Raw genomic sequence first — 21,020 nt, forward strand, 5'->3', positions numbered from 1 at the left:
CCACTTACATTATCAGTAATCCACAGCTAGTGTTTAAGAAGTGTTTTATACTGGCACCTTTAGCAAACCTGAGCGCCAAACACACCACGACCTTCGTGTGTGCATGTGTGTCTTTGAAGCTGTGAGAATGCACATCACACACACTTGTGGCAGGTCACGAAATTGCATATTCATGCTGCACACCCATTGAGAAAGCAGGATCAGGTGTTGGGTAATATCAGAGGGCAGTCCAGCATGAAGAGGAAAATCAGATTCAATTAAAATTTGCCCTACAAGTGTAAACACACGTATTCAATCTGGACCTAAGCTACTTTATATCACCCAGCCAGAGCCTTCAGATTGAAATTCAAACAGTGCCCTTTCATGGATTAATACCTGGGTTTGTTGTGTTATTCATTTTATCTCAGTGCACCAAAAAAAAAGGACATTTACCCATGCATGTGCTTTCCTGTAGATCTTTGATCATCCTATTGTAAATGCTGATTAAAGGTTAAGTCATCAACAACCCACAGGTGTGTCTTTGTGCATGAATGTGTATAGCATGAATGAAAAGTGTGTGCATATGTGTCATGTATAAGCCTGCTTGTGTGCCATGTGTGGCTGCTCAAGCTCAGAGGTCTGCATATTTGCATATGATGTGACCTCTCACACAAAGTTGTCCCACATCCTGTATTAATAGAATTGTACTGTGATCCCATTAGGACATCTCAAGGTGGCTGACATCAGTGGATAGTTTCTGCTTTCTTTTTCCTCCTCTGGTTTACTTGTAACAACCATATGATACTGGAGTTATTGTGGGGCTGAGTGAATGATGTACACTGAGAAATCTTTAAAAGGCTCCAGAATTTTGAGCCAAGTCTAAAATCAATCCTAGCCTCTCTGTGTCTTTCTCCCTGTTTCTGTCACAGAAGAAGAGAGGACTGGATGAGGTGGATCAGTTTGTTTATGAAGCCTCTGTGTAGACACAGGTGTGAGCATTACCACAGCACTGATACCTGGACTCAAGCCAGATAGAGCTGTATTTGGGAATAATGAGAGGAAGCATGGAGTGCAAGGAGCAGAGCCTGGGACCAGTGCCAAGCAGGGTGGCAGCATGGACTTATTACTTCTCCCTGATGAGTTAACCTCACTGACACGACTCAGAGGCACGTTGCCAACCCTGTATTACAGCTAGCATCTTTGTTTTTAAATTCTTAGCTGTTACAGGCCACTTCCAGTCCACATTTGGAGAGCCAACTGGAATTATCATAAATACAATTCTCTGTTAAATCTCATGTTAATATCACAAATTCATGCTGAGTCCATCTGATGGCAGTTGGGTCTATAGGCATTATGCTGCTATGCCAGGGAAACATCAATATTTGCTTCCTCTCAAAAAAGCTTAGCCAGTTTACAGCAAACAACAGCAAGGCACAGCAAACATAATCACTTTTTTTTATCTGGAGCTTTAATGCATTTCAAACTCCTGTGCTATAAAGTGGTGAGTGTACTGTGGCCATCAGCCAGGAGCTTCCTGGCAAACCTCTGACCTTCCATAATGGCTTAACTGATTGATAATGGGCTCTTCTCTCTCCTGACTTCTCAGAGATGAGAAATGTGTGTGTGTGTGTGTGTGTGTGTGTGTGTGTGTGTGTGTGTGTGTGTTCACAAAAGTACAAAAGTGGATGGGAGAGGAGTGATCGAGTGGATCTTGTATGCATTTACATAATGATGAGATAATAATCGGCCTCTGCTCCCTCTCCTAGTCTCTCCTACAGCAGGTCTCTCATATATCTCCTCTCCCATGTCACCGGGACGTCTCCATGGCGACGTTTAGCAGCACAGAGCGGCTCTGGAACGACTCAGACCGCCTTGGATGGGACGAGAGGAATGAGAGCGTGGAGGCGTCAGGGCAGGAGGAAACAGAGCGCAACTACTACGCCATGCTGTACTCCCTGCTGATCCTGGCCATCGTCTTTGGGAACGTGCTGGTGTGTCTGGCTGTGCTGAGGGAGCGCTCCCTGCAGACCACCACCAACTACCTGGTGGTCAGCCTGGCTGTGGCCGACCTCCTTGTTGCCTCACTGGTCATGCCCTGGGCTGTCTACCTGGAGGTGAGGGGTCAGAGCTCTCCATCCCTAAAACATCTTCTGCACTGATCTGGGATTGGCTTTGAAAACACAGACATGGTTGTAGATACTAGACTGGGCATTCTGGGAGGAAATTGGGACAGAGAGGTGGAAAGTGAGGAGGAAACATGATTACAGACACAGAGGATGTGGGGGAGATTGAAAGCCAGATAGATGGATGAACAGGTGAAAGGTGAGCGTGGAGACTGAGCCGATGCTGAACAACAGGCGAGAAAGGACAGACAGAGGAGAAAAGGCGTGGGAGATAAGAGTGGGAAAAGTGAGAGACATAAAGAATGAGGGTCATTTGTGGCTTATTAGATAGTGACAATTGTGTAGACCATAAATAATTGCCAATGCAGACACTTAAGTAATGACAAACACAGAAGTAATGACTTAATCTGCTTTGATTAATTGGCCAATCTGCAAAGTTAAGTCAAATGAGCAATGCAAACAAGTCGCATATCTGTGAATATCATTTTTTAAATTTTTATTTAATCTATATTTACCACAGGAAGCCAATAAATTCTTATTTACAATTAACTCTTATTTGTGCTCTGTAGATGACCTATTTGTTGGACATTTGGGAATAAATTGTCTCCAGACATACGATCATTTTGTCTTTGGATCATGGGAGAAATACATGCAACCACAAGGTGATGCAAACTCCACACAAAAAAAACACCAGGGCTGAGATTCAACCCCAGGAGTTTGTTTCCACACATTATTTATTTACTTAGTCTCCCCCCTCATGTCACTTAATATTTAATAGTTCAACATTGTATTTGCACTCTTGACCTTCGGGTGTCAAAAGTTCTTAAACTTCAAAGAAATACAGCTCTGGAAATGCACTGGAGATGTGCACTGTCTGTAAATGCACAGGTATGAATATTGAGCCAGTACAGCTGTACATGTAACTAATGAGATACTTTACTGACAGCCCATTCCCAGAGGGAGGTCAGTGTGTGTGCTGGGTAGCTGCAGAGAGCCACAGAGCAGCATCCTTGAGGCTTATAGGCATCCGGTGTCTTGCTCAAGGACACGTCAGTAAGGCCAATGCTTGCAGACCTGAACCCAGGTCTTGCAGTTGAAGGATGGTCTCTCTATCCAGGAGGCATCCTGTTGCCCAAAGTTCCCTCACAGTCAGCAGAATGCACTTCTGCATGCTGTTTCTCACTTAAGATTTAACTGCTGGTTCATCAGTAGAATTTGAAGTTCACAGTGAGAGAGCAGAGGCTCACAAAGTCAAGACCAAGATCAAACCAGACAGCTTATTAGTGCAGAGAACATCTGAGGGGAAGCCACTTGTTTGCAGATATGCACTGCTCAATATTTCCGAAGTACGGATGATTATACCTCATGAAATGTGATTTAATGCAGTCGATACTTGAAACAATAGTCAATAATGAGTTTTACTTTAATGCCTGCAGTCATGCTGTGAGAGTATGTGTTTCATTTTGCACATTTTTCAAAAGGTTGATATTTCATTTTTTGGGCGAAACTTCTCATTAAAGTTTAAAAGAAGTGACTTACAAGTCTATGAGGAATGGCTCATTAAAAGATAGTATGCCTTAAAAAATAAAATGCTCATTCATTTTTGCAGATAGATGAAGGTCACTCATATCTCAGGTAATATCTCAGCTGAGACTGAGGCCGAGATATATCAGGTCTAAGTTGGAGGAAAAGGTTTTCAACATGTGGTCCCAAGACCGGCACTGTGAGCCCTGCTGGCTCGGCAGCATTAATCTGCAGGGTGGAGGATTAGCTTGTGACCAAAGTGATGCTGCTTTACGTCCCCTGGAAAATCTCTGTTGGGAAAGTGAATGAGCATCCTCACTTTCCCTGCATCAAGCAGCTACAAATAATAATGCATTTGAGCCAGCCACTCTGTCTGGATGTATAGCTGCTTTAAATTCATGACAGTGGTTGTATTGGCACTTGCAGTAATTAATCTTCAACAATGGCCTCAACCTGCCTATGGATCAGCTGTCCTAGCTCTGATTTATACCGCAGAGGTCTTACCTTTGGCAGGTTGTTCTATGTCATTATTGTTAGAGTAATCAAACAGGAAAAATGGGAATTCAGTCAGCCAAACATTGCAGGAATTAGGAATTTGATCTTACAGGGAACTGAAAGGTAAATGTAAGGTGTGTTAGATATAGGTAGAAATAGGTTTAAACTAAATACCATGTGTTGAAACCTTTGGCACTGTTAGAGGGCTGCATGTTCTGCATAGAAGCCCACTGAGTCACCATTATGCCAATTATACTCCCACATGCTATACACAATATTCAGTATGTGTGTGTGTCTCTGCCCGCTCATGTGTCTGCGTATGTGACTGAATTAAAAAGAACACCGTGTACATGTGTGTGTGTGTGTGTGAGTGTGCGTGCGTGTGTGTGTGTGTGTGTCTGTGTGTGTGCTCTTGTATTTCCACAATCATGAAGACCAAGTGTCCTTGCAATGATAGAAAGATGAGGGAAATTCTCCAAAGTGAGAATTTTCTGGGCCTCACCTCTTAAGTCATCTTCTTAATGTTAGCACATGGGATTAGGGCAAAGATTAGAATTGGGATTAGACTTGGGTGAAGGTGAGGGTGTATGGGTCAAAGACCGTATGATCCTATTTTGACTTCTCACCAGCAGTCTTATCTGTCAATCACAGATGTTGGAATGAGTCAGCATAAGAGCTTTCAAGATCCATGGAGCAGTTTCTTCACATTTTGATTAAACTGGGGTAATTTAGCCTTGCCCTCTATGGCAGTGGTTCTCAAACTTTTTTCAATAATGTGCCCCCTTTGAGCCCCCCCCCGACCAGTGCAAAAAACAAAACAAAACAAAACAAAACAAAAAAATCAGAAGAAAAATAAAAAGGTGCAATACAGCACCATCAGTGTCTGAAACAACAACCTGATACTGACAATATCTTGTTGGCTCTTCTGCTTTTATTGTCACTTCTTCCCCCTTGATTTCAGATGTATTTCTGCTACGTTTCCACCACCAAACCAGTTTCTTGAATTTTGGTCTGGATTCCCAATCACAGTGAACAAACATCTTCGCTTTATGACCACGGTAGCAGGTTTAAACCAGAAACACACACATTTGACACCTTCGGGAAACCCACAGGGAGTAATGAATATAAAATGTGGTCTATCAAACTTACACTTACCTTTTAATGAACTTATTATAGCAAAGGTTAATTATTTTAGAAATTATGCATGACAGTATTTTTTAAATTAACATTTTCAAAAAAAACATCGCGTCCCCTGCAGTACTCCAACATACCCCTAGGGGTATGCGTACCGTATGGTCCTTTAAGGGTGACATTAGTCTTGGATTGGGACTTTTAGTTTAGGGTTTAGTGTAGTGTTAAGTTTATCTTAAGGTAAATGTTAAAGTTTGGTCTATAGTGAAAGGGGTTAAAGCTTGAAATCCAGGATTTCTTCGACTTCCCTGCTTTGTCTCCTCTCTGGGATTTATTTGAGGCTATGTTTCGACTACACCAAGAGGCGTCACTCATGTGTCATCCGTTGGGTATTACATAACATAAAGTAGCCTATTATGTATAACCTGACGCCATAATCCTCGGAAATAAAATAACTTTTTTGGTTGTTTGCTTGAAAAAGTCCCATTTTGAGTCCAGTTTTCGGTTTCTATATGTGCATCCACTTGCATTTGTTTGCATGCATGACTGCCCTCCTGTCTGGGTGCATATCCCCGTCCAGGATTTAAACGATCCAGCAGTCAGGCAATGGAGCTTGGAAGGCATTTATCTTTGTCAGACAGTTATTACCAGGCATTACCGCGCCTTAGGGAAAGCCTGTCTGTTAGAGCGGGAAGGTGTCTGTGTGAACAGGAGGGGGGGGGGCTGGCTGGGAGTAATTTCTTTTTCTGCGAACTGGAGTCCCTTGAGGATAATTGGGCCGTGTGTGTGACACATTCTCTCGCTTGTACTTTTCATGTTCCGCCACCTCGGTGCACACTACACAGGCCATCATGCCAAAAGCAGTGCATGATAGAAACGTCTGCTCCCTCCTATAGTGCACATAATCTGATTAAATTTTGGAGCAACTTCCTGCGTAAATTTGCATATCAAGGAGGACAAACTAATTTTCTCCAAACTACTTTAACTCCTTTAAGATACAGGGTTCTTTGCAACACCATTCGCGCTATTAAGACAAGCATGTTGACATTGACGTATTTGCTGATTAAGGCATTAATTAGTTTAATTAACAGCCTCATTAGCAGGACCGGTTGTGTTTAATGTCTAATGCTAATTACGGCAGGACATTAGGGAGTTCATGTGCCTTGTTCTTCTATGTGATTTGTGCCTGCCTCGTTCTGTGATGTTGTGATGGCACATGCGCATGGATTCCTGTGTGTGTGTGTGTGTGTGTGTGTGTGTGTGTGTGTACAAACACACCTCACTCCATAAAAGGAAGAGAAACTTGATTGTTGTTAATCCGCATGTCTGTCCTGTGCAGGTGGTTGGTGGTGCCTGGCTTTTCAGTCGCCTCTACTGTAACATCTTTGTCACTCTGGATGTGATGATGTGCACCGCCAGTATCCTCAACCTGTGTGCTATCAGCATCGACAGGTAAGTGCACAGTGTGTGTGTGCGTGTGTGTGAGAGAGAGATAGAGAGTGAGAGAGCGGGAGAGAAAGAGAATATGCAATTCACTCAGAGCGTATGATGGCATTTTAGTCCACGGTTGAAATCCCATGACATCTCCGGTGTGGTTGTTATCCATGGTAGGTTTTCATGTATCACAGCATTTCCTTCCCCCCACGTTACCTCATAGATATTTCAAAACTCACTGCTTACACTCATCCTCTTGATAGGTGTGTATTTGTGTGTGTGTGTGTGTGTGTGTGGGTGGGTATGCATCAGCGTGTGTCTCCATCAGAAAGGCAGAGAGACTCCGTGTGTACATTGCTGGAGCTTTGCTGATTAACTTTCCCACACGGGTGTATTTATATCTACTTATCTATATAGAACTGTCTCTTGTGAATTAGTTACAATGTTTACTGTAGATGTGCATCTTGTATTTACATTATTTATTTCCTTATTTTTTCTTTTCATGTCATTGTTAATATTTAATTACTAACTAGTGTCTTTGAACTTACAACCCTCAGGCATCAGGAGTTTTTAACCTTCGAGAGTGAATACAAGGCTTGGGGAGCGGGTGGTTGTTTGCTTATGCAATTGCAAGGACTGAGTTCTTTCAAGGGTCGAAGAGTTTTCTCTTAAAATAAAATTTAAAATGTAAATCACCAACAGTCGCAGGTGCAAGGTGGTCACAAAGGCAGTGCAACCTTTCACTTAATTTAAACAGGAGGCGGGCTTGGTGGCATTTTGAACTTATGATGTATACTTGAGCGAAGGGCCTGTCTTCATGAACATATTTTGCAAAGTTTGAGAATGTGTAACTTTAATTACCCGTTTGCATGTATGTTTATGCCTGCAGCTGCAGCATTTGAGTGAACAGTACATAACTCACCTGTGAGGGCCTCAGTGCTGTCAGTGATTGATGACAACTACCAGAACAACAACAACACCATCACAGTGGTTTCTTAAGGGCCAAATGAGACCCAGTATCGGGTGCATTTTGCGTGGAAGGCCGACGGGACAAAAACAGTCTTGCAAAACAGTTGTCATCACGTTTATTACCTCCTAGCACAACATGAAAATACATCTTGAAGCGACACTTTTACCCCTGTCATCATGTTCTTAACAACTTCAACAAAAAATGATCCTTGCATTTTAATTTCTTTACTTGGAATGCAGCATGAGCCCAAAGTTAATAATAATAAACTTCATTTATATTTGCTGAGCTTCGTCATATGCTTTATGCCTGAAGCTGTTGCCAGTAACTCCATCACTCACTCATTAATATAAAATAGCATTTGAACACGATCTGAAATATGCATGGGTGCTATATACCGTGTAATCAAATCTACACAGAGAAATGCAAATGTAAGGGCCATCACTGACTGATGCGCTGGAAGATGTGATGACACGAGCAAGACTGTGTGTCAAAGTGTATTTTAATACTGTTTTAAAGGTACAGTACGTAAATTCACTCTGAAGCGAGGACCCTATATACCCGGCTGAGGGAAAAAAAATGCGGAATGAGCATGAGTCTACATGCCTGTCATCGCTGTTTCATCATTGGACCCCCTGATCAGGACCCTGTAGTTTCAACTGGCTCCAAAAATTGAATCAATCTAAAATGAATAATAATAAAAAATGGAAAACGCACAGCATTTGAAGTTTGTGTCTGCCTCATGGATAAATTACCTACATATTACACCATTTTTGTCGGTTGTTACTTCATGGTGCGCCTTTAGGAGGTAATGACACTAATGGTTGTGTTGACAAGAGTTTTACAGGATGATGTTTGTCCCATCGGCCATCCATAATTCAGCGTGTCACAGCGCCGCGTTTATTCTTGAACTCTGAATTATTGCTGTGATTGCAGAGCATATTGTTGCCTTGACCCTCATTTGCATCCCCAAATGGCCGATCTGTTCACATGTCAAGGGAATAAGCAGAATTCCACCTGGCTAATCAATAGCAACAGAGAGATCTCGGAAAAGGACTTGTTGCATTGACCTTTTAAGATTAAATGTCTCGGAAACGGCACAGAATTGACTGTGAAGGTCACGTCTTAAGAGGTGATCCCGGGGTTGAAGAGGTTTGTTTTGCCTCAACTAAAAGTATCTCGAGCAAAGTAACTCCCGCCCGGCACTTCATCTATAAACCACACACATTATTTTTCCCACTATACTTTTGTCTGTCTTTCTTTACACGGCTAAGCAGGAACGCAGCGAGCAGCACCAGGAGGGATAAAAGAGCAGAGTGAGGGTAGAATAAAGCACAGGGAGGAGTATTTTTAGTGATTGTCTCTGTGTGTTTGGCTTCAGGTTTGCCCTTTGTGTTGCCCAGAGAAGGAGGGGAGTAATTAGTCTGGTGAGGATAAACAATTATGGCAGTTATCTGGCTCTAAACAACATAATGTCACATCCATGTTGGGTCGGGGTCCAGCTTAATTGCTGCTTCTTTTGTGCCACTGCTGAACCTAGTTTGCCAGGGCTCATTACACATACTTGGTGTATGCTGTGCTGATTAACTCTTAAATCAAAGCTCCACTGGTTTTGCTGCTGAATGCACAAATTGTTTTGAAATAGAAATGCTGGCTTTGCTGCACCATTGTGGGTCTTTACGTTATTCACAGTTTAGCGTCCCCAAAGCCCTGCTCTTTTCAAAAAAAGCCTCTCTTTCTCTCTCTCTTTCTCTCTCTCTCGCTGTGCCTCTATTATTCTCTTTTCCTATATCAGCACTTTTTTTCTAAATTCAAATGTCTTTGCCTGGCCCCTTTCCACAAACACAACATTTCAAAGCTGGGCAGTCCCTAATTTATATACGTGTGTGTGTGTGTGTGTGTGTGTGTGTGTGTGTGTGTGTGTGTGTGTGTGTGTGTGTGTGTGTGTGTGTGTGTGCGTGCGTGCAGGTACACAGCGGTGGTGATGCCTGTCTTGTACAACACCACCCACAGCTCCAGGAAGAGAGTTTCAGTCATGATTGCCACTGTGTGGATCCTGGCCTTCGCCGTCTCCTGCCCCCTGCTGTTCGGCTTCAACACCACAGGTGCGACCGCCAACACGTTTTGGACTTCACCGGGCAATTTTGCATCCCTGCAAGGACTTCATATAAATTAATCAGGAGTTTAATTTGCAAAAGTGGATGCAGGATACCTTGTCATTCCTGGTCAAATAACACGGAGACGTGAGTGGCACAATTGCAAAGTTTATACTTGAGAACAAAAAGAGGTCAGGACTTGACCAAAGCTCAGGGTAATTACCACTCAGGGTAAGTGGTGGAATATGAAAAGCAATATGGGGGAAAAAAAGCTCACTCTTCCATGCTGTAATGAGTAATTAATCTGTGATGTTCGACATTAGAGTTCTCTGATGAAGTGTTATAACAGACTTTCAAGGCGTACCCACTTTTCCTCAGCCTGCATCTATTCCAGTTTGTGATTTCCTGCATTTCATTGGGTGAACTTGCTGCATGCAGGTTGCAAACAAGAGTTTTTCCAGTTAAGTAAAAATGGGAGTCACACACCCCTTTACTTTGTAGTCCAATGAGGCTACTGTAGGTGGAGATTTTGGATGGATTTCTCCCTGTATGACTGTTGATCATGTGGCATCTGTGTTTGGAATAAGAAATATAAACAACCAGACAGTAAATGCGGCGTTCATCACCAAATGTCCTTTTTAATGGCTGGCAAGCAGGAGTTCACAGCAGATTGTATGCACACAATGAAAGACACCGGTCACATCTGCGGCATAGTCAATAAACGTAAATCCAAGCAGTGGAGGTATAGAACCAGCACTGTGTTTAGTCCCGTTACAATCGATACAAAATGGTCGCTTGTTGTCAGCCGCTGAGCCCGCTCTCCGAGGAAAGGCTTGGAGAACAGCTCGAGGTGGAGGGAATCTGTCCATGTTTCCATGTGTACTGAGCCATGCATTATTGATCCAGGGTAAACATGTAAGGTAGAGTCAATCACTTCTATCAGGACATGGCACCAGCATGTAATATGCCTTCTACAACTGAAGTCTGATTGAATTGGTTCATATCTACTAATGTTATGGCCGGTTATTATTCCTCAATGAATAATCTGTGGCAGTAAAAAAATAATCAGTGCTTCAGACTCACTGGCTATATCATAGTATGTGTGTGTGTATCTATCTATCGATCTGTCAATCTATCTATCTATCTGTCTGTTTGTCTATTAGGAGTGTGAGGCTTTGGTTTAGCAATGATTCAGTTTGATTGACATTTCACCAGTTAGTGTGTTGATTCAAGAATGATTTTTCTTTTTGGAACGATTCGGTTCAATTTTCATTTTGTAAACCATAGTCTGAGTCAGTGATTTCATTCATTCCTTTAGGCCAAACTTTTCTATCCATCAGTAAACGTGCAATAATCTTAGACTTGCTCTGAAATTTGAAAAAAAAAACAAACAAACAGAATTACTTTAATAGTTGCTCCATGAAAAACAGTTGCAATTTATAGTATTCTGTTTGCTCTTTTTTTTTCTTTTTTCTTTCTTTTTTTTTTTTTTTTTTTTGAAGAATTGTGAATTTAATGGGCAAAGTCAGTTTCTTTTGGGAGATCAGTTCAGTTGAATCAGAAGAATTGCTTATCAATACATTCAGTGAATCATTACACCCCTACTGTCTGTCTGTCTATCTGTGTGAGAAGATGGATTAGCCTCTGAGGTCTGTGTTTGAGGTCATTGTAATAATGAAGACCATGAGCCAGGGTCAAATGTCCTCCTTTAAATTAACCCATGTTCTGTTGCACTGGCATTGTCTGGGTGGGATTCGGACCCAGTTTGCATGTAACTGTGTTCTCCATCTAACTCAGATGACCCCATGGTGTGCTCCATCTCCAACCCTGACTTTGTGATCTACTCCTCGGTTGTGTCCTTTTACCTCCCTTTTATCGTCACTCTGCTGGTCTACGTCCGCATCTACGTCTTCCTCAGGATGAGGAGGAAGAGGATCACCTTCAGCCAGGCCAGCGGGAAGGTGCAGCCGGGCTCGACCCCACCGTCTGTGGTGAGATCAGCGTCATATTGTTTTCATTGTGTGACCAGTTGAAGTACCTGCTCCTCCATGGATGGAGAAAATCCCTCCATTACTGGCCTTATAAACTCAATAATAAGCTCAAAAATGCATGTGGGCCAGGTTGAAAACAAGTCTGCTTTTGTTGCTGTTGTTGAAGTTGGACCCTGACAAGATTCAGATTCCAGATCGATTTTATTCATCCTCAGCAGGCAATTGGTGTTGCATTGGTGTTGCAGACAGTAAAAGCAATTAGGGTGAAAACAACAAGACAACAAAAGGCAAAGGGGAAAAAAAAACATTAAACAAAGACATAAGCAAGGACATGGCAGTTACAGTGAATTCAACCCGACAAGAAATTTCAAATAAGAGCCATTGTATATAATTATATATGTTTGTTTTTTGCTGCTGAGCTGAGCTGACTCTCATCCAGCATTTTCATTTTATCGTTATTAACCTTCAGATAACTAATAAAACTTGACTATCCCACCCAGAGCCAAAGCTGTTAAAAAGCAGCAAGTCTTAGCTCGATTTTGTCCTTGTAGCTCTTCCGATATTTCGGGCAAACCTCCCTCTGTAACCTTTTCTGTCCCCCAGCAACAACTTCAGGTGTCAGGTGGTCCAGGGTTTGCTATTGGGAAACACTCACACGGTGTTGTTGGGTGTGACTATATCTGAACCGCGTCAATATATCAGCCAAGAACAACAACATCAACAAGTTCGTCAATACCTCCAATGCGAGACTGTCTGTGGAGTCCAAGCAGCCCTGCAGAGTTAACAAACCCTCAGACCGCTCTTTGACAGTCTGATGAGAACCCAGCCTCTCTCTAATGCAGGGTGGTACATAAGGATAACATGCACATTTGTGATCAGATGAGCCCAGTGCAGGCAAGAGAGGCAAATCCATAAGCCCCCTTAAAGGAGACAGTAGAGCGGCATACACACGGTTGAAAGTTCCTTAAGGTTTTGCATTAATGCATGTTTTAAAATCCCTAAGGACAAGAATTGGAGCATCAGGAGATATAGTTTGATTTTTTCTGTACCACATCATCAATGGACAGCGCTGGTCCTCGGGTGGATGTAGACCACCAGAATAAACAGCTGCGGAAATTCCCGGCAAGGCTTGGAGCAACAAAATCGGTTTGATTTGATCACTGAAGTGGTTGCACTAGACATGCAGCGCCTTGATGTCTTCATTAATGTTACTGGAATCCCGGGCCAGAATGTATTGAATTTACGGCCAGAATTTATATTTTAATAATGGGTTTAACGTCTTTAATTTCACAGCCGAAGAATTTAATGGCTTTGGTTTTTGCTGAGGTTTTTTTGGCGTGCTGTGCAGATGACAAAAATGTCTTAATATACACACATGTGGGAATTTTCCCCTGTTTTCCCACCCTCGGTGTAAATCCAAATCCCACTCAGCGAACCATGTTTCTGTGAAGGATGAAATGCATGGATTCCTGAATACGGAGCTATAATACAGATTAGCCTGAAGTTCATCCGTTTTGTTCCGGAGAGACTGAATGCTGGCAGGAATGACTGAAGGGAGTGAGGTGTGCAGTTTGTTTACCCCTCCTTGTTGCCTTTTCCCAGATTCCACCCCGCTTGCCCCATTTCCTTGTCTTTCAGGGTTAAGATCTGGGAAAGTCCTCGTAACAACTTTTGGAAAGAGACTTGAAGTTAAAGACGGGTAGATCAGGAGGGAGGTTGTCCCATTGTAGCAGCTGACCTTTAGAGGATTGGACAACACCTTCCCTCAACATGGACTTTGTACTGACTGATTGCAAACATATTTATGATATGTCCCTTGAAACATAATTGAGAATGCAGTTTAGTTGTATGAGAGTGCAATTTTCATGGCACAGGGTTGGGATTCCTGGAAACTTGGAGCAGGGAAAGCCCAGACAGACGAGTGCTGCATGGAGCATTACTACCAGTAGCAACAGCAAAATTCACTTCATGATCATGCAGTAAACATGAAGCCTTACCACACAGACAAGGGTTTTTTGTTGTTGTTTTTTTTTTTTTGCAGCTGCTGCTTGGGGGGTACACCTCCGGTTGCTGAATGAGCATGCATGCAACCCCCACTGAGTTGCAAATTGCATTTCACCTCTGATTTGGACCTTTGCGGCTGCACATTGTCACACAGACGCACACGTCACGTACAGATACAGCAGAACTCATTTAAGTCTGCCTTGGCGCCACATCTCATTGAAATACCCCATTAAAGCACAGTGTGACGTTTTATTCACAGTAATTGACACAGACAGAACTACCACAGGCATATATATGTAAAATCGCCATGGTAACAAATGTTTTCTTCCTAAATGTGTGTGTGTGTGTGTGTGTGTGTGTGTGTTTATAAGCAGGATTCTAAGTTGGATGGGTTGACAGGACACATCAGGAGAAATTCAGAAATACTGCTGCCCTCTAATAGTGTAGCTAAAGTGAAAAGCAATGACATTTTGCGGGATCCTGCTCTGTAAATCGAATGCAAAAGTACAAGTCGGAGCTGAAATGTATGCAGCAGAGCCCTCATTAGCAGCTGTCATGGCTTTCTCGGTTTGAATCCCAGCACTGGACCTTTCTGTGTGCAGTTTGCATGATCTCCTCATGTTCGCGTGGGTCTCCCCTGGGTGCTCCAGTTTGTCAAGGCAAGCCGCTCGGGTGAATTGGACAGTTGAACAAATGCGCGTGTGTGTATGATACGGTATGTAAATCTCTGTGAGATATGTGATAAAAGCTTTGACTTTAAGGCCCATGAAATCTTATTCTCTTTCAAATTTCCCCCAAAGTAGCCTTAAATTACAGCGGTTCCACATACATATTCTGTATCTTCCGGCTGAAACGTTTCATTGAAGCTGCATCACACATATACTGAGTAAAATATTCAAAGCTGAAACTCCATTGTCTTCTGGCTGCAGCATTACATCAAATAGAAGACATCCCTATGTTTTGTGTATCATTTTATACACATTTCCCTGGAATGCAGTGAGACATATTTGGCATCTTGGTGACCTTGGGATCTCCACTAGAATTTAAAATACATGTGGCTTTGACCCCCTGCATGTCATGAGGCAGGAGAGAGGCAACCATGTGCCGTAGAGAGCTGAGAGTCTGCAGGTTTTCATCTCACACAGAAACCACCATGTGATTTTCCTGATCAGTACCTTCTCTCTGGCTGAAGTTGCGCTGCTCGGTGAAATCATCCTCTGTAGGCTTTGGATTTGGTAATTTTCTGCTATCAATCTTTTCTTTTCTTTTTTTTTTTGTGGAAACTGACATTGAAATGCTGGATATCTCATTTCAGAACAATACTCAAATGGTTTTTCAACTGTGGCTGTCAGTTCTTTTGATCATATCCATCACTGTGAGATTTGTCCCAGTTACATCTATCACACAAATGGTGGCTTTCTCTTAATATCCACAGGCAAGGACACACTGGGTCATGTTCTGTGCCTCTGAAGCCACTCTATTTATAACATGGTGCAAAAAAAAAAAAAAAAAAAAAAAAAAAAAACAGAATTAGATAATTCAGATCAGTAACTTAATCAGACTTGGAATATCCAGTATCTTGCAGCAAATTATTTCATTTTATTTCATTTTTTTTTTTTTTTTTTTAAATTTATTCTGTCTTTGCCAACAGTTTCACAGTTAACACTGCTTTAACATCACGTTATGGATAATGCTGTGGATTGAGCTGCCGTTTTGGACCCTATCCATGAATATAGACACTAGCTGTGTGATCCAAGCCCTGAGGTGTTCAGGCTCTGAGAATTATAATGGAATGGAGTTTGAAATCTCATCACAAGACACTGACTCAGGCAAATGAGGGAACATTTGATATGTGGAAAGAAGCTTTCATTTTTGTCTTTGTTTCAAAGGGGGCCGCCTTTTTTCTCCAGTGAAATGAAAATGAGTCACACAGAGTTTGGCACAGTAGTGTGCTTTAGTGAATACAAAGCCAACCACATGATGAACTGAAGTAATTCCCTGTTTAATTTGACTGTCTTGGGGATGAGTTGTGAGAAAAAGAGTTCTGAGAAATTGATTTGTACAGAAATGAAACATTTAACTTGCAAGAAGATGATAAAGATTTTTACCCATAGACTGATGAGCAGGCACCTGTTTATAGCATTTAGAAAAAAAAATTGCCTTGTAAATTTCCTTTTGACTCCATGTCTATCTAGGAGACCTGTCTGCAGGAAGAGACTCCCAAGGTGAAGCAAGACCTGTCACCTATCAGGATTAAAGTGGTAGGTCTTACTGTCAGTGCAAATACTAAAAGGTCTTATTGTCTAAAAGTTTTTGTGTGAAATCTGAAATGTCTTCCTGGGCATATCCTTCCTATTTTTTGTTTGTGGCAAAAATAAATGTTTCCTTCCTTAAATATGGCAAACAATGACATTAGAAAGACAACAGGATCAGTTACATGTATTATCAACATAAGGTTTCTTCACCCAGAGGCTCTGAATCACTTCAGTGCTCTTAAAGGTCTTATTTTCTACTAAATTTCAATGAGATTTATGATTTTCTTATGCTGCAGGTCTGCTGCACCACCTCATGCCTGACTAACTCTCATGCTGATTGTGTTGGCATGTTCTGACATGGTGGCGTGCGAGGCAGTTGTGTTTTGATCTTTTCACGTGGGGCTTTCCGTGTGTTTTGTATGTTCATGCATGCTGTGTTCTGTTCCACTGTGCCGCGCCAGCCCCGAGGTCTGAGAAAGAGCCAAAAATCATGATTCTGAACCACGGCTTGATCCTTTAGTCAGGTGGTTGTTGGTAAGCAGAGCAAAATCTGTGGGTGTCATATTGTATTTGTCATTCCAGCACCTGCATAATCTCCACAGACTACTTACTGCCAGGCTCCAATTCTCCCCTGAGAGAGAAGCTGTCCAGATTTGGCTGTCAGGCCCCATGGTGCACATGTTTCTGGTGGATGTCTCAGATGTGTTATAATAATCAGTCAGAGCAGTGGTCCTCGACCTTTGCTGGCTTGTGACCCCTAATATAAAACGATGCCAACTGGCAACCCTCTGGCAGGCGTAGGGCAATGAACAGTTCAGCCAAACAATGACATTGCCTTTTCAGATTGTTTCATTTGACTGATTTTTAGAGGCCCAGAGGGTGAAGCCTTTTCAGTATTTCACAAGACAAAAGCACAAATTACAGAAAAAGCTAAAAAGAAAACAGATAATGATAATAACTTTGTATATCAGAAACATGGTTTTTGTTATCCTGTGCACCCTGAATCTCACATCGACAACTTCACAAACCCCTGCCAACTCCAAGGTTGAGAATCATATTCAAGAGACTTACAAGAAGCTTGAAAATTGCTGTCATGCTTTGGCTAAATTCAAGGTAGCGCTTTTATTGTGTCTGTTTCCAGCAGTGTTACTGTTTGTCATCTGTCCCAGCAGGAGAGCGTCGAGACCCCTGGGCCTCCCAAGCCCCTCCTGTTGTCAGGGTGCTTATGGCGCAAACGCCCCAAAACAGGCCCTGTAGAGAACTCTCTGCTGCCCCCAGTGGACACACAGAACTATTGCAGCATTAGCCACGCCTCCTGTGGCCGCACCGAGCTGGACCACGAGCAAGCCGAGGAAGAGGAGGCAGAGGACAACAAGCAAGACCAGCAGCCTCCCGTTAGGAGGAGCTGTGAAGTGAAGGAGCTGTCCAATGGACGCACACACACGGCCCTGAAGCCCCTCCCTCGCTCGCGCTCCAACCAAGCGCGGTTCAGGAGCATGCACGCACGGGAGAAGAAGGCCACTCAGATGTTGGCCATTGTGCTTGGTGAGTAAAGGCCGTCTTCATTGGGACAAGGTGAGGACATGAGAATATAAATAATGTATTGCAGTGTGGCGGAAATATTTGATATAATCCAATACAACTGCCAAAACAATTTCTAATACGCTGTGTACTTCTTACAGAAATAGATTAATATCGCATTACTGCAGCAGCCGGTCTCCTGTAGTGCACACCAGTCTGTCTGTGATATTACCAACACATTTGTTTATCCCATGTTCATTCACCGCGTGTTTCTGCGGAGCCACAGTGAATCGAGCTGAAATGTCAAGACGTCTGGCTAGCTTTGGGATCGCAGTGTGTGTCCAGACACATGCTGCAGCACCTGACACAGCTTCCACATGCTCCAATTATCAGCCAGGCAGAGCGCAGATCTCACTAACAATATTGAAATCGGAGGTGTCTGCTCTGTTGGAGAGAAAACTATGGCAGATACCCAGCAGATGATCCTGGTCCGGCTCACTGCCCAGCTGACCGATGGTGTTTCACGGTGTTGTGACCCAGTTCCAGTCCATGGATTTAGTGCGTGTTCCAGCTATTCCCCGGGATAGCTGTATTCACAATAAACATCAGACCCATTAGACCCTGCTGGTATAGTCAGGCTGGTTGGCTGCCGCTGGGTGTATTAAGTGACCTTAAGACTTAGACATGAATTCCACACAGAGTGCAGGTTAATTAGGAACCAAAAGCACTGGATGTTTTAATTATGAATCACTAACATGCTCTCTCTACTCCCCCCCTTTCTCCATTTCTTTCTATCCTCTCTTGCTGCTTTCCTCACACCATCAAATTGTATTCCTCACCCACTCCATCTGTTCTACACACACATTGCCCCAATTCCCACATTTCCATCTATTTACCTTTTCATTTGACTTTGTGTTATACCTGCATTTTGTCCCACTTACACTCTCAACTCCCTATCTTCCCTCTCTTTCTCTCTCTCCTCTCTCTGGGTGCTCCAGGGGTATTTCTCATCTGCTGGCTGCCCTTCTTTGTGACTCACATTCTGAACACCCACTGCAGGACATGCTACGTGCCTCCTGCGCTTTACAGTGCTTTTACCTGGCTGGGATATGTCAACAGTGCCCTGAACCCCATTATCTACACCACCTTCAACATTGAGTTCAGACGGGCCTTCATCAAGATCCTCAGCTGCTGAGGGAGAGGGAGCGCCAGGAAAATAAAATAGAAATGAGGCCATGGTCAGATGTGATGCGTTTGGCAAACAGTGGCCACAGATGCTCACCGGTCACAGCAAAAGACACACATGTCTGTTTCAGCAAAGACAATGGAAAGCATGAACATGGACTCACACAGTGGTGTGCAATAAATGCGAACAAAAAGATTGTTACTTATCTCAGATTTGTTCCGACAAAGACTTTACACACTCAAAGCTTTGCTTTTAAAGAGGGCTGGCTCACCTTTTGAATAGTATTATTCCTCAAATTGTTTATACTGACATAAAGTTTCACACAATGTACATGCAGTCTAAGCAATAGAACAGACTTATTTGTGGATATGTAACGTACACGGTGTGTTCTGCTCAGTCGCACAGCTCTTCAGCTCATTGCTATCTTATTAATGCACCGCCGTGGTTCTGCAAGTTTGGAAGCACTCAACTATGGCAGGTAGATAAATTGATCTCAAATCAGTGTGAATGATCCACTTCTGTGGCTGCAGCTGCACTATGTGGAATCACTGCGTTACTCAGTCACCTGCATCATCATCATCAGGTATTCACCACCGCATGCACAAACCACAGTCCCAGGCTGTTCACTTGAATTGTGCTGGAGAAGTGTCATCAGGGGTCCTGCAAACGACTCAAGTCATAATGAAGATCACCATGTATATCGATGTGGAGGCATTGTGCTCAATGTGGAGTCTTTTGAATTCATTTGTAAGATTTTGATGTGATGCACAGTGGAAGCATTTTAAATGTTTTTTTTTTTTTTTTTTTTTTTTATGGCCAGACCTCTCTGTGAATTCAAGCTGCCTGCTGGCTGTTGTGAAGCTGCGATGCTCTTTGCCTCCTTGAAGGTCTGACTGGAGGAGAGCTCTGTGATCTTGAGAAATCAAGCAGGATTGTAAAGTGTAAAGTGGGTACATCTGCCATGGATGGAACATATGCTACTATGTGTTGTAAATAAAGTTAAATGGAACGTTAACAGACTTTCTATCGTTTATGTGCACGCACGCACACACACACACACACACACACACACACACACACATGCACACACACTTTCACATATATGAACATATACACAGTACATGATACTATGTGTGTGTATATGTGCCTGTATGCATGTGATAAGAGAATGGGGTATTCATGAATTTGAGAGCTAGTTGGCCTTCGGGGCAGCAGCACACAGCAGGAACCCAGTGCAATGAACAAGAAACATGGAGATTTAGAAAAAGAGAGAAATGAATTATGAAAAGAACAGAGAGACAGAAGGGGGATGAGTAGATGAATGAATCCAGGGAGCAAAACACAAAAGGAGATAAGAAGTGATAGAGCTGAGTAGGAAGAAGAGCCAAAAGGGGAAAAATGAACTAGGAGAACAAGGAGATGGGAGGAGCAGAGCTGAATGAGGAAACAAAGTGAGCAAGGAGGAGGAAAAAGATAGATGGATGGAAGGAGAGGGGGTGGTGAGAGGGGGCCTCTCTCAGCTTCCATCTCCGGCTCTCTCATTCCTCTGAAAGCCAAACACCTGCTCCCCTGACACTTGATGCCATCACACAGACTCCGACTCCTTCCACTGAGGCGACTGATGATGACGATGTGTGTGCTTGCATTTATTCATGTATGCATCAGGTGATGTAATCTAAATGTAAAGGTGTGTAACCCAAGACCTCTAGATGATGATCTCTAGATGACGCATCAAGTCCTTCCTGCAAAAGCTTGGGTTTGATTCCAGCCCAAGCCCTTAGCTCCATGCTCTACTGTCACTATCAAACAAAGCAGAAATGCAAAGAAATAAGCTTTAAAAAATATATATATATATTGTGAGTAACTACAATCTTCAACTGATGAATTTCTTGAAAGCACAGTCAGCTGCATGCAAGAAGTTCAGGTAGATTCACCTTGAAATTTGCTCATTTGTACAATAGAGACAAGAAAAGATCCACATTTGTTTTCTGCCCCAAATGTGGTGAAAACGTTCATATCCTCTCGAATTCTGCACCAATATTTATTCTAGTTATAGAGAGATTGCCAGCGACAGACAGACAGGTTGTTTGTTTGCTGTTTCCGTGTGGGGGGGCTCTTTCTAATATTTGCGTCCATGCAAGCAAATCATATGAAGGCTGAGCTCGAGGTTGAGGTCAGCTTATGGTGATTGTCTTTATTGATTTGTTTAGGATGTGTCCTGGTTCGATTCTGTGACTGGTTCAGGATATTAAGGAATGCATTTTGAAATCACGGGGATGAAAATAACCTCGGCCGAGGGGCTGCATTTGGAGTG

At 42.8% G+C, this 21,020-nt stretch overlaps 1 protein-coding gene across 1 annotated transcript; it reads left to right on the forward strand.

Annotated features, from left to right (window-relative positions):
• The first annotated feature begins 1,784 nt into the window (after nt 1-1,784).
• On the forward strand, nt 1,785-19,647 carry drd3 (dopamine receptor D3). Its single transcript, XM_030079335.1, has 7 exons — nt 1,785-2,093; nt 6,592-6,704; nt 9,622-9,758; nt 11,547-11,740; nt 15,940-16,005; nt 17,172-17,544; nt 18,519-19,647. The coding sequence occupies exons 1-7, from the start codon at nt 1,803-1,805 to the stop codon at nt 18,713-18,715; spliced, it is 1,371 nt and encodes a 456-aa protein (XP_029935195.1). The 5' UTR covers nt 1,785-1,802; the 3' UTR covers nt 18,716-19,647.
• The last annotated feature ends 1,373 nt before the right edge of the window (nt 19,648-21,020 follow it).

Source organism: Myripristis murdjan, chromosome 20 (genome assembly GCF_902150065.1).
Source record: "Myripristis murdjan chromosome 20, fMyrMur1.1, whole genome shotgun sequence".
NCBI classification, from domain to species: domain Eukaryota; kingdom Metazoa; phylum Chordata; class Actinopteri; order Holocentriformes; family Holocentridae; genus Myripristis; species Myripristis murdjan.

Excerpts from the sequence above, each read along its gene's own strand:
- drd3 (XM_030079335.1), top strand. The coding sequence starts at position 1,803 with ATGGCGACGTTTAGCAGCACAGAGCGGCTCTGGAACGACTCAGACCGC. Across the intron at positions 9,759-11,546 it reads GTTCGGCTTCAACACCACAG|ATGACCCCATGGTGTGCTCC; the intron begins GTGCGACCGCCA and ends CATCTAACTCAG. Across the intron at positions 17,545-18,518 it reads GATGTTGGCCATTGTGCTTG|GGGTATTTCTCATCTGCTGG; the intron begins GTGAGTAAAGGC and ends TGGGTGCTCCAG.